Source organism: Chrysoperla carnea, chromosome 3 (genome assembly GCF_905475395.1).
Source record: "Chrysoperla carnea chromosome 3, inChrCarn1.1, whole genome shotgun sequence".
Lineage (NCBI taxonomy): Eukaryota > Metazoa > Arthropoda > Insecta > Neuroptera > Chrysopidae > Chrysoperla > Chrysoperla carnea.
This window is the reverse complement of record NC_058339.1, coordinates 78,983,599-78,996,413: the sequence shown is the minus strand read 5'-3', so window position 1 is coordinate 78,996,413 and position 12,815 is coordinate 78,983,599. Positions and strand designations below refer to the sequence as shown.

Below are 12,815 nucleotides of genomic sequence, written 5' to 3'. Positions count from 1 at the left end.
AACTTCTTTCATTAACGAATACTTCTTTCCACCATCACAGCTGAACAAGCACCCGTGGAAATACCAACAAACCCATGCCAGCCATCACCATGTGGTCCTAATGCTCAGTGTCAAGTTTCTGGTGATTCGCCATCTTGCTCATGCCTACCAGAATTTATTGGTGCACCACCAAATTGTAGACCGGAATGTGTCAGTAACGGAGAATGTTCTAGTCAATTAGCATGTATTAATCAAAAATGTCGAGACCCATGCCCCGGCTCTTGTGGTGCAAATGCTGAATGTCGTGTAGTTAGTCATACACCAAATTGTATTTGTTTACCTGGCTATTATGGGGACCCATTCACTGTTTGTAATGTTCAAGAAATACAATCATTACCACAAGAAAGACCAACACCTTGTGTACCTTCTCCATGTGGAGCAAATGCTATATGCCGTGAACAAAATGGCGCCGGATCTTGTACTTGTATGGCAGACCATATTGGCAACCCGTATGAGGGTTGTAGGCCAGAATGCGTCCTTAATTCAGATTGTCCATCAAATCGTGCATGTATCAGACAAAAATGTCAAGATCCTTGTCCAGGAACATGTGGACAAAATGCAGATTGCCAAGTAGTCAATCATTTACCATCATGTACATGTCGTCAAGGATATACGGGAGATCCTTTCCGTTATTGCAATATTCAACCACCACAATGTAAGAACTATTTCTTAAATCTGATAGTTGTCATTTTTTGGCAATTATTATTATAAATGGAATATACTCATAATCAAATTTTAAAACCCTGCTCAATTATTATTAACAGCTATTGAACCAGAGCGTGGTAATCCATGTGTACCAACGCCGTGTGGACCCAATAGTCAATGTAGAGAAATTAATAACCAAGCAGTATGCTCATGTTTACCAACATTTATTGGCTCACCACCAGGATGTCGACCTGAATGTACTGTCAGTGCGGAATGTCCCTTAAGTCAAGCTTGTATGAATCAAAAATGTGTTGACCCATGTCCAGGCCCTTGCGGTTTGAATGCACAATGCCATGTTATAAATCACAGTCCAATATGCTCATGTAAATCAGGCCATACTGGTGATGCATTCAGCAGATGTTTCCCAATACCACGTAAGAAACTTATATTCAATTTTCCTAAAAATGTACACTTTTTTCTGGTATCAACAATTTTTCTTTCTTCTTAAAACATAGCACCGTCTCCACCTCCGGCTGCACCAATATACACAAATCCATGTTTGCCATCGCCATGCGGTCCATATTCTGAGTGTCGTGATATCGGTGGCACACCGTCATGCTCTTGTTTAAGCAATTATATTGGAAGTCCACCAAATTGTCGTCCAGAGTGCACAATAAATCCTGAATGTGCAAGTAATCAAGCATGTATTCGTGAAAAATGTCGTGACCCATGCCCTGGATCTTGTGGTGCAAATGCTCAATGCAGTGTTATTAATCATACACCTGTTTGTACATGCCCTGAAGGATATACTGGTGATCCATTCAGTAATTGTTATCCGAAACCGCCACCTCCACGTAAGATTGAAATATAATAAATAACTTTGCCTCTAGTCTTGCATAATGTAAAAATTTTTGTAAATTTTTCAATATTACAGCTGAAGCAATTGAGGTAGACCCTTGCAATCCATCACCTTGCGGTGCAAATGCACAATGTGATAATGGTGTTTGTACATGCTTACCGGAATATCAAGGTGATCCATATTCTGGATGTAGACCTGAATGTGTTCTTAGTTCGGATTGCCCACGTGATAAAGCTTGTATACGAAATAAATGTACAAATCCATGCCCTGGCACTTGTGGACAAAATGCACTATGTGATGTGGTTAATCATATTCCAATGTGCAGTTGCCCACCAGGTCAAACGGGCAATGCATTTGTACAATGTCGACCAGTACCTGGTACGTGTAATATTTATGCTTTAAAATTAGTAAACTTTTTCAATTTGCAAATTGAAATTCAATAACGAAATAAAATGAAACAACTTAAACCTTAAAATAATATAATAAAATATATAATTTTAGCACCCGAAATAAAACACCCTTGTAATCCAAGTCCATGTGGACCAAACAGTCAATGTCGCGAAATTAATGGACAAGCTGTTTGTTCTTGTGTACCGGGATATATTGGTAGTCCACCAACATGTCGACCAGAGTGCGTTGTTAGTTCTGAATGTGCTGCTAATGAGGCATGTAGCAATCAAAAATGTCGCGATCCATGTCCTGGTACATGTGGCATTGGTGCTAGATGCGAAGTTGTATATCACAATCCAATTTGTAGTTGCCCACCAAGATATACTGGGGATCCATTTATACGATGCTCGCCAATACGTAAGCTATTTTTTTCATTCAATGAATAATTCTCCAACTCAACTTCTTTCATTAACGAATACTTCTTTCCACCATCACAGCTGAACAAGCACCCGTGGAAATACCAACAAACCCATGCCAGCCATCACCATGTGGTCCTAATGCTCAGTGTCAAGTTTCTGGTGATTCGCCATCTTGCTCATGCCTACCAGAATTTATTGGTGCACCACCAAATTGTAGACCGGAATGTGTCAGTAACGGAGAATGTTCTAGTCAATTAGCATGTATTAATCAAAAATGTCGAGACCCATGCCCCGGCTCTTGTGGTGCAAATGCTGAATGTCGTGTAGTTAGTCATACACCAAATTGTATTTGTTTACCTGGCTATTATGGGGACCCATTCACTGTTTGTAATGTTCAAGAAATACAATCATTACCACAAGAAAGACCAACACCTTGTGTACCTTCTCCATGTGGAGCAAATGCTATATGCCGTGAACAAAATGGCGCCGGATCTTGTACTTGTATGGCAGACCATATTGGCAACCCGTATGAGGGTTGTAGGCCAGAATGCGTCCTTAATTCAGATTGTCCATCAAATCGTGCATGTATCAGACAAAAATGTCAAGATCCTTGTCCAGGAACATGTGGACAAAATGCAGATTGCCAAGTAGTCAATCATTTACCATCATGTACATGTCGTCAAGGATATACGGGAGATCCTTTCCGTTATTGCAATATTCAACCACCACAATGTAAGAACTATTTCTTAAATCTGATAGTTGTCATTTTTTGGCAATTATTATTATAAATGGAATATACTCATAATCAAATTTTAAAACCCTGCTCAATTATTATTAACAGCTATTGAACCAGAGCGTGGTAATCCATGTGTACCAACGCCGTGTGGACCCAATAGTCAATGTAGAGAAATTAATAACCAAGCAGTATGCTCATGTTTACCAACATTTATTGGCTCACCACCAGGATGTCGACCTGAATGTACTGTCAGTGCGGAATGTCCCTTAAGTCAAGCTTGTATGAATCAAAAATGTGTTGACCCATGTCCAGGCCCTTGCGGTTTGAATGCACAATGCCATGTTATAAATCACAGTCCAATATGCTCATGTAAATCAGGCCATACTGGTGATGCATTCAGCAGATGTTTCCCAATACCACGTAAGAAACTTATATTCAATTTTCCTAAAAATGTACACTTTTTTCTGGTATCAACAATTTTTCTTTCTTCTTAAAACATAGCACCGTCTCCACCTCCGGCTGCACCAATATACACAAATCCATGTTTGCCATCGCCATGCGGTCCATATTCTGAGTGTCGTGATATCGGTGGCACACCGTCATGCTCTTGTTTAAGCAATTATATTGGAAGTCCACCAAATTGTCGTCCAGAGTGCACAATAAATCCTGAATGTGCAAGTAATCAAGCATGTATTCGTGAAAAATGTCGTGACCCATGCCCTGGATCTTGTGGTGCAAATGCTCAATGCAGTGTTATTAATCATACACCTGTTTGTACATGCCCTGAAGGATATACTGGTGATCCATTCAGTAATTGTTATCCGAAACCGCCACCTCCACGTAAGATTGAAATATAATAAATAACTTTGCCTCTAGTCTTGCATAATGTAAAAATTTTTGTAAATTTTTCAATATTACAGCTGAAGCAATTGAGGTAGACCCTTGCAATCCATCACCTTGCGGTGCAAATGCACAATGTGATAATGGTGTTTGTACATGCTTACCGGAATATCAAGGTGATCCATATTCTGGATGTAGACCTGAATGTGTTCTTAGTTCGGATTGCCCACGTGATAAAGCTTGTATACGAAATAAATGTACAAATCCATGCCCTGGCACTTGTGGACAAAATGCACTATGTGATGTGGTTAATCATATTCCAATGTGCAGTTGCCCACCAGGTCAAACGGGCAATGCATTTGTACAATGTCGACCAGTACCTGGTACGTGTAATATTTATGCTTTAAAATTAGTAAACTTTTTCAATTTGCAAATTGAAATTCAATAACGAAATAAAATGAAACAACTTAAACCTTAAAATAATATAATAAAATATATAATTTTAGCACCCGAAATAAAACACCCTTGTAATCCAAGTCCATGTGGACCAAACAGTCAATGTCGCGAAATTAATGGACAAGCTGTTTGTTCTTGTGTACCGGGATATATTGGTAGTCCACCAACATGTCGACCAGAGTGCGTTGTTAGTTCTGAATGTGCTGCTAATGAGGCATGTAGCAATCAAAAATGTCGCGATCCATGTCCTGGTACATGTGGCATTGGTGCTAGATGCGAAGTTGTATATCACAATCCAATTTGTAGTTGCCCACCAAGATATACTGGGGATCCATTTATACGATGCTCGCCAATACGTAAGCTATTTTTTTCATTCAATGAATAATTCTCCAACTCAACTTCTTTCATTAACGAATACTTCTTTCCACCATCACAGCTGAACAAGCACCCGTGGAAATACCAACAAACCCATGCCAGCCATCACCATGTGGTCCTAATGCTCAGTGTCAAGTTTCTGGTGTTTCGCCATCTTGCTCATGCCTACCAGAATTTATTGGTGCACCACCAAATTGTAGACCGGAATGTGTCAGTAACGGAGAATGTTCTAGTCAATTAGCATGTATTAATCAAAAATGTCGAGACCCATGCCCCGGCTCTTGTGGTGCAAATGCTGAATGTCGTGTAGTTAGTCATACACCAAATTGTATTTGTTTACCTGGCTATTATGGGGACCCATTCTCTCAATGTATTGTTAAAAGTAAGAATCTGGAACCTTATGTTGAAGTTATTTTTCTTTTGAATTAAAATCTATCTATAATTATTTTCATTTTAAACATTTTTAATTCTGCATAAGTTTTACAGTTGTTTAAATGCGCTTTTAAATTAATGATGTTAGAAATGAATGGTTTGTTTAAAATTAAGAAAATTCACATCATTTAAGTATAAAATTTTGGGTTTTTTTAAAAATAAACCAGCAACTAAATAATTTTGCTTTTTTATGGCTTGCTTCGAATTAGATTTTACTAACTGAGTGAATGAAAATTTGTTATCTGAGTGATGGATGTTAAAAGAATTTTAATTTTAGTTGAAATCATGGAAACCGATAAACTGTCTCCTTGTACTCCATCTCCGTGTGGTGCAAATGCTGTTTGTCGTGAAAGAAATCGAATTGGCTCATGTTCATGCCTTCCAAATTATTTTGGAAATCCATACGAAGGTTGCCGACCAGAATGTATTTTGAACTCCGATTGCCCTTCAAATCGTGCTTGCATAAATCAAATCTGTAAAGACCCTTGTCCTGGTACATGTGGTCCTAATGCTGATTGTCAAGTTGTGAACCATTTGCCTTCATGTACATGCAACTCTGGATATACTGGAAATCCATTTAAATTCTGTTCCTTTATACCACCCACTGCAATTGAACGTAAGACATATTTTCAATCTTAAATAATTTGCAAAATTCATAAAAAATTAGTTCTTTTGAGAAGTTTATAATTAATATTGGGAAAGTCACAAATAAACAGAATTAAATCTTTAAAAACATCAAAATGGTATATGGAATGACTTTACCATAAAAAAGTGTGGATTTTTTTTAAGACTGTTCATTCATAATTTGAACAGTTTGATTGTAAATTACTATAGGATCTTACTGTCCATCTATTTATTTGACATATGCTGGATTGCAGTCTATGATTGTTATAGTAGTTCCATTTAAGCCACCGATTGTCGTACGGCAAAATGATATTCCCAATATTATGTCGAATTTCTTTTACTAAATATATCCCACATAAATTGAAACTCCTCAAAGCTTTCACTTCTCAATGGCTATGAACAGTTACCAAAAAAACAAATTGTGTTTTTATTTTAGAATCACCACCCTCAAATCCATGCATTCCGTCACCTTGTGGACCTAACAGCCAGTGTAAGATAATAAACGAACAGGCAGTATGCTCTTGTTTGCCAACGTTCTTGGGAGTACCACCAGGATGTCGACCAGAATGTACCACTAACGCCGAATGTTCACAGAGTACAGCTTGTATAAACCAGAAATGTGTAGACCCATGCCCCGGTGTATGTGGTTTGAATGCAAAATGTACCGTTATTAATCACAATCCAATATGCAGTTGCAAACAAAATTATATTGGAGATCCTTTCACAAGATGTAACCAAATAAAACGTAAGAATAAACCCTACGGTACAAAATTCAAAGAATAACCCAATACCATTTTTTCACAGCTCCTGAAAAACCTATAGAAAATACTTATATCAATCCTTGTGTACCTTCGCCTTGTGGCCCGTATTCGGAATGTCGAGATATAGGTGGGGCGCCATCATGTTCTTGTTTAAGTACATATATTGGAAATCCACCGAACTGTCGACCCGAGTGCACAATAAATGCAGAGTGTTCGAGCAACCAAGCATGCCTTCGTGAAAAATGTCGTGACCCATGTCCTGGCTCATGTGGTGTCAATGCTCAATGTACAGTTATTAACCATACACCTATCTGCACCTGTCCAGAAGGATTTACAGGTGACCCATTCAGCAGTTGTTATACGAAACCACCACCACCACGTAAGATTGAAATAAATTGATAATGTTAGCAAACTATTCCAAATTGTGTTCATTTTTAAAAATATTACAGCAGAAGCAATTGAGGTCGATCCTTGCAATCCATCTCCATGTGGTGCAAATGCACAATGTAATAACGGAGTTTGCACATGCTTACCTGAATATCAAGGTGATCCATATTCTGGATGTAGACCTGAATGTGTTCTTAGTTCGGATTGCCCACGTGATAAAGCTTGTATACGAAATAAATGTACAAATCCATGCCCTGGCACTTGTGGACAAAATGCACTCTGTGATGTGGTTAATCATATTCCAATGTGCAGTTGCCCACAAGGTCAAACAGGAAATGCATTTGTACAATGTCGACCAGTACCTGGTATGTATTGTCTGCTTAAAGTTGAACCTAAAAGCTAATCGCAAATAAAAATTTAACATAACAAAAAAATTTTTAGAGCAAGAAGCCAAAAATCCTTGTAATCCAAGTCCATGTGGACCGAACAGTCAATGTCGCGAAATTAATGGACAAGCTGTATGTTCTTGTGTACCAGGATATATTGGTAGTCCACCAACATGTCGACCAGAATGCGTTGTTAGTTCTGAATGTGCTGCTAATGAGGCATGTAGCAATCAAAAATGTCGCGATCCATGTCCTGGTACATGTGGCATTGGTGCTAGATGCGAAGTTGTATATCACAATCCAATTTGTAGTTGCCCACCAAGATATACTGGGGATCCATTTATACGATGCTCGCCAATACGTAAGCTATTTTTTTCATTCAATGAATAATTCTCCAACTCAACTTCTTTCATTAACGAATACTTCTTTCCACCATCACAGCTGAACAAGCACCCGTGGAAATACCAACAAACCCATGCCAGCCATCACCATGTGGTCCTAATGCTCAGTGTCAAGTTTCTGGTGATTCGCCATCTTGCTCATGCCTACCAGAATTTATTGGTGCACCACCAAATTGTAGACCGGAATGTGTCAGTAACGGAGAATGTTCTAGTCAATTAGCATGTATTAATCAAAAATGTCGAGACCCATGCCCCGGCTCTTGTGGTGCAAATGCTGAATGTCGTGTAGTTAGTCATACACCAAATTGTATTTGTTTACCTGGCTATTATGGGGACCCATTCACTGTTTGTAATGTTCAAGAAATACAATCATTGCCACAAGAAAGACCAACACCTTGTGTACCTTCTCCATGTGGAGCAAATGCTATATGCCGTGAACAAAATGGCGCCGGATCTTGTACTTGTATGGCAGACCATATTGGCAACCCGTATGAGGGTTGTAGGCCAGAATGCGTCCTTAATTCAGATTGTCCATCAAATCGTGCATGTATCAGACAAAAATGTCAAGATCCTTGTCCAGGAACATGTGGACAAAATGCAGATTGCCAAGTAGTCAATCATTTACCATCATGTACATGTCGTCAAGGATATACGGGAGATCCTTTCCGTTATTGCAATATTCAACCACCACAATGTAAGAACTATTTCTTAAATCTGATAGTTGTCATTTTTTGGCAATTATTATTATAAATGGAATATACTCATAATCAAATTTTAAAACCCTGCTCAATTATTATTAACAGCTATTGAACCAGAGCGTGGTAATCCATGTGTACCAACGCCGTGTGGACCCAATAGTCAATGTAGAGAAATTAATAACCAAGCAGTATGCTCATGTTTACCAACATTTATTGGCTCACCACCAGGATGTCGACCTGAATGTACTGTCAGTGCGGAATGTCCCTTAAGTCAAGCTTGTATGAATCAAAAATGTGTTGACCCATGTCCAGGCCCTTGCGGTTTGAATGCACAATGCCATGTTATAAATCACAGTCCAATATGCTCATGTAAATCAGGCCACACTGGTGATGCATTCAGCAGATGTTTCCCAATACCACGTAAGAAACTTATATTCAATTTTCCTAAAAATGTACACTTTTTTCTGGTATCAACAATTTTTCTTTCTTCTTAAAACATAGCACCGTCTCCACCTCCGGCTACTCCAATATACACAAATCCATGTTTGCCATCGCCATGCGGTCCATATTCTGAGTGTCGTGATATCGGTGGCACACCGTCATGCTCTTGTTTAAGCAATTATATTGGAAGTCCACCAAATTGTCGTCCAGAGTGCACAATAAATCCTGAATGTGCAAGTAATCAAGCATGTATTCGTGAAAAATGTCGTGACCCATGCCCTGGATCTTGTGGTGCAAATGCTCAATGCAGTGTTATTAATCATACACCTGTTTGTACATGCCCTGAAGGATATACTGGTGATCCATTCAGTAATTGTTATCCGAAACCGCCACCTCCACGTAAGATTGAAATATAATAAATATCTTTGCCTCTAGTCTTGCATAATGTAAAAATTTTTGTAAATTTTTCAATATTACAGCTGAAGCAATTGAGGAAGATCCTTGCAATCCATCCCCGTGTGGTGCAAATGCACAATGTAATAACGGAGTTTGCACGTGCTTACCTGAATATCAAGGTGATCCATATTCTGGATGTAGACCTGAATGTGTTCTTAGTTCGGATTGCCCACGTGATAAAGCTTGTATACGAAATAAATGTACAAATCCATGCCCTGGCACTTGTGGACAAAATGCACTCTGTGATGTGGTTAATCATATTCCAATGTGCAGTTGCCCACCAGGTCAAACGGGCAATGCATTTGTACAATGTCGACCAATACCTGGTATGGATTCACAGTTTAAAAGTTAACATTAACATTAATCCTCGATATAATTTAATATATCCTTATAATTGTAGCGCAAGAACCCAAAAATCCTTGTAATCCAAGCCCATGTGGACCAAACAGTCAATGTCGGGAAATAAACGGACAAGCTGTGTGTTCTTGTGTGCCTGGATACATAGGAAGTCCACCAACCTGTCGGCCAGAATGCGTCGTTAGTTCTGAATGTGCCTCAAATGAGGCTTGTAGCAATCAAAAATGTCGAGACCCATGTCCTGGCACATGTGGAATTAGTGCTAGATGCGAAGTTGTATATCACAATCCAATTTGTAGTTGCCCACCGAAATATACTGGGGATCCATTTATACGATGCTCGCCAATACGTAAGCTACTTTTTTCATTCAATGAACATGTTTTCAACTCAATTTGTTTAACGAATGCTTCTTTCCACCATCACAGTTGAACAAGCACCCGTGGAAATACCAACAAACCCATGCCAGCCATCACCATGTGGTCCTAATGCTCAGTGTCAAGTTTCTGGTGATTCGCCATCTTGCTCCTGCCTACCAGAATTTATTGGTGCACCACCAAATTGTAGACCGGAATGTGTCAGTAACGGAGAATGTTCTAGTCAATTAGCATGCATCAATCAAAAATGTCGAGACCCATGTCCCGGCTCTTGTGGTGCAAATGCAGAATGTCGTGTAGTTAGTCATACACCAAATTGTATTTGTTTGCCTGGCTATTATGGCGACCCATTCACTGTTTGTTATATTCACGAGATGCAAGCCCTTCCACCTGAAAAACCAACACCTTGCGTACCTTCTCCATGTGGAGCAAATGCTATATGCCGTGAACAAAATGGAGCCGGATCTTGTACTTGTATGGCAGACCATATTGGCAACCCGTATGAGGGTTGTAGGCCAGAATGCGTCCTTAATTCAGATTGTCCATCAAATCGTGCATGTATCAGACAAAAATGTCAAGATCCTTGTCCAGGAACATGTGGACAAAATGCAGATTGCCAAGTAGTCAATCATTTACCATCATGTACATGTCGTCAAGGATATACGGGAGATCCTTTCCGCTATTGCAATATTCAACCACCACAATGTAAGAACTATTTCTTAAATTTGATAGTTGTCATTTTTTGGCAATTATTATTATAAATGGAATATACTCATAATCAAATTTTAAATCCCTGCTCAATTATTATTAACAGCTATTGAACCAGAGCGTGGTAATCCATGTGTACCATCGCCGTGTGGACCCAATAGTCAATGTAGAGAAATTAATAACCAAGCAGTATGCTCATGTTTACCAGCATTTATTGGCTCACCACCAGGATGTCGACCTGAATGTACTGTCAGTGCGGAATGTCCCTTAAGTCAAGCTTGTATGAATCAAAAATGTGTTGACCCATGTCCAGGCCCTTGCGGTTTGAATGCACAATGCCATGTTATAAATCACAGTCCAATATGCTCATGTAAATCAGGCCAAACTGGTGATGCATTCAGCAGATGTTTTCCAATACCACGTAAGAATTTTTGCATAAATTTTTGTTTTGATAAAGGCTTTTTGTTTCTATTTCGTCGTTAGTGCCCAGATTGTGTTTTTTAAAGAATGATTTCGGAATGTCTAGTTGCGTAAAGTTTGTACGTATCATTGCTATTTCGTTCGAAGTATGACAATTTTGGTGAATTTTGTTTTGTATGAAGTGTAATACATCATATTCATTAAAAGTACTATGGTTTATACTTAATATTATAGCCAAATACAAGGTATTTGGATTTTAAACACAATTAAGTTGGACAGAGTACATCTTACATAGATTGTATTGACCAGTATTAGTTTTACTCTACAAGTCATAAATTGATAAACAATAGAATTCGTTGACTAATTTTTTAAGAACTACTACGGTAGACATGCTTCTTACAAATCGTCTATTTTTATATCCCTCCTGTATGTTTAGCTGTCGAGAAACCTGTGCAAGCAGTACCTGAAAACCCGTGCATACCATCACCATGTGGGCCTCATTCAATTTGCCAATCTTACGGAAATGGTCCATCTTGTACATGCCAAAGCAACTTTATTGGAAGTCCACCAAATTGTAGGCCCGAATGCACAATTCAATCGGAGTGTCCCAGCAATCAAGCATGTATTCGTGAAAAATGCCGTGATCCATGCCCGGGTTCTTGTGGTGTAAATGCGCAGTGTAGCGTTATAAATCACACACCTGTTTGCACATGTCCTGATGGATTTACAGGTGACCCATTCAGCAATTGTTATCCGAAACCACCACCACCACGTAAGATTCTGCATTAATCTAGGAAGTTAATACAGCTATTTAAACTCCATCTATTTTGAAAATATTACAGCAGAAGCAATTGAGGTCGATCCTTGCAATCCATCTCCATGTGGTGCAAATGCACAATGTAATAACGGAGTTTGCACATGCTTACCTGAATATCAAGGTGATCCATATTCTGGATGTAGACCTGAATGTGTTCTTAGTTCGGATTGCCCACGTGATAAAGCTTGTATACGAAATAAATGTACAAATCCATGCCCTGGCACTTGTGGACAAAATGCACTCTGTGATGTGGTTAATCATATTCCAATGTGCAGTTGCCCACCAGGTCAAACGGGAAATGCATTTGTACAATGTCGACCAGTACCTGGTATGTATTGTCTGCTTAAAGTTGAACCTAAAAGCTAATCGCAAATAAAAATTTAACATAACAAAAAAAATTTTTAGAGCAAGAAGCCAAAAATCCTTGCAATCCAAGTCCATGTGGACCAAACAGTCAATGTCGCGAAATAAACGGGCAAGCTGTATGTTCTTGTGTACCGGGATATATTGGTAGTCCACCAACATGTCGACCAGAGTGCGTTGTTAGTTCTGAATGCGCTGCTAATGAGGCATGTAGCAATCAAAAATGTCGCGATCCATGTCCTGGTACATGTGGCATTGGTGCTAGATGCGAAGTTGTATATCACAATCCAATTTGTAGTTGCCCACCAAGATATACTGGGGATCCATTTATACGATGCTCGCCAATACGTAAGCTATTTTTTTCATTCAATGAATAACTCTCCAACTAAACTTCTTTCATTAACGAATACTTCTTTCCACCATCACAGCTG

General features: G+C 39.0%; 1 protein-coding gene across 1 annotated transcript in view; it reads left to right on the top strand.

Annotated features, from left to right (window-relative positions):
* Nucleotides 1–12,815, top strand: part of LOC123294510 — a 279,274-nt gene that overhangs the window by 251,919 nt on the left and 14,540 nt on the right. The window contains 26 exon segments of the mRNA XM_044875560.1: nucleotides 41–694; nucleotides 804–1,118; nucleotides 1,200–1,538; nucleotides 1,625–1,921; nucleotides 2,045–2,350; nucleotides 2,440–3,084; nucleotides 3,194–3,508; nucleotides 3,590–3,963; nucleotides 4,023–4,317; nucleotides 4,435–4,740; nucleotides 4,821–5,141; nucleotides 5,469–5,807; nucleotides 6,252–6,560; nucleotides 6,620–6,955; nucleotides 7,026–7,328; nucleotides 7,405–7,711; nucleotides 7,789–8,444; nucleotides 8,554–8,868; nucleotides 8,950–9,288; nucleotides 9,369–9,671; nucleotides 9,746–10,051; nucleotides 10,128–10,781; nucleotides 10,891–11,205; nucleotides 11,641–11,976; nucleotides 12,053–12,349; nucleotides 12,427–12,732. Coding sequence (XP_044731495.1) covers nucleotides 41–694; nucleotides 804–1,118; nucleotides 1,200–1,538; nucleotides 1,625–1,921; nucleotides 2,045–2,350; nucleotides 2,440–3,084; nucleotides 3,194–3,508; nucleotides 3,590–3,963; nucleotides 4,023–4,317; nucleotides 4,435–4,740; nucleotides 4,821–5,141; nucleotides 5,469–5,807; nucleotides 6,252–6,560; nucleotides 6,620–6,955; nucleotides 7,026–7,328; nucleotides 7,405–7,711; nucleotides 7,789–8,444; nucleotides 8,554–8,868; nucleotides 8,950–9,288; nucleotides 9,369–9,671; nucleotides 9,746–10,051; nucleotides 10,128–10,781; nucleotides 10,891–11,205; nucleotides 11,641–11,976; nucleotides 12,053–12,349; nucleotides 12,427–12,732 — 9,588 coding nt within the window.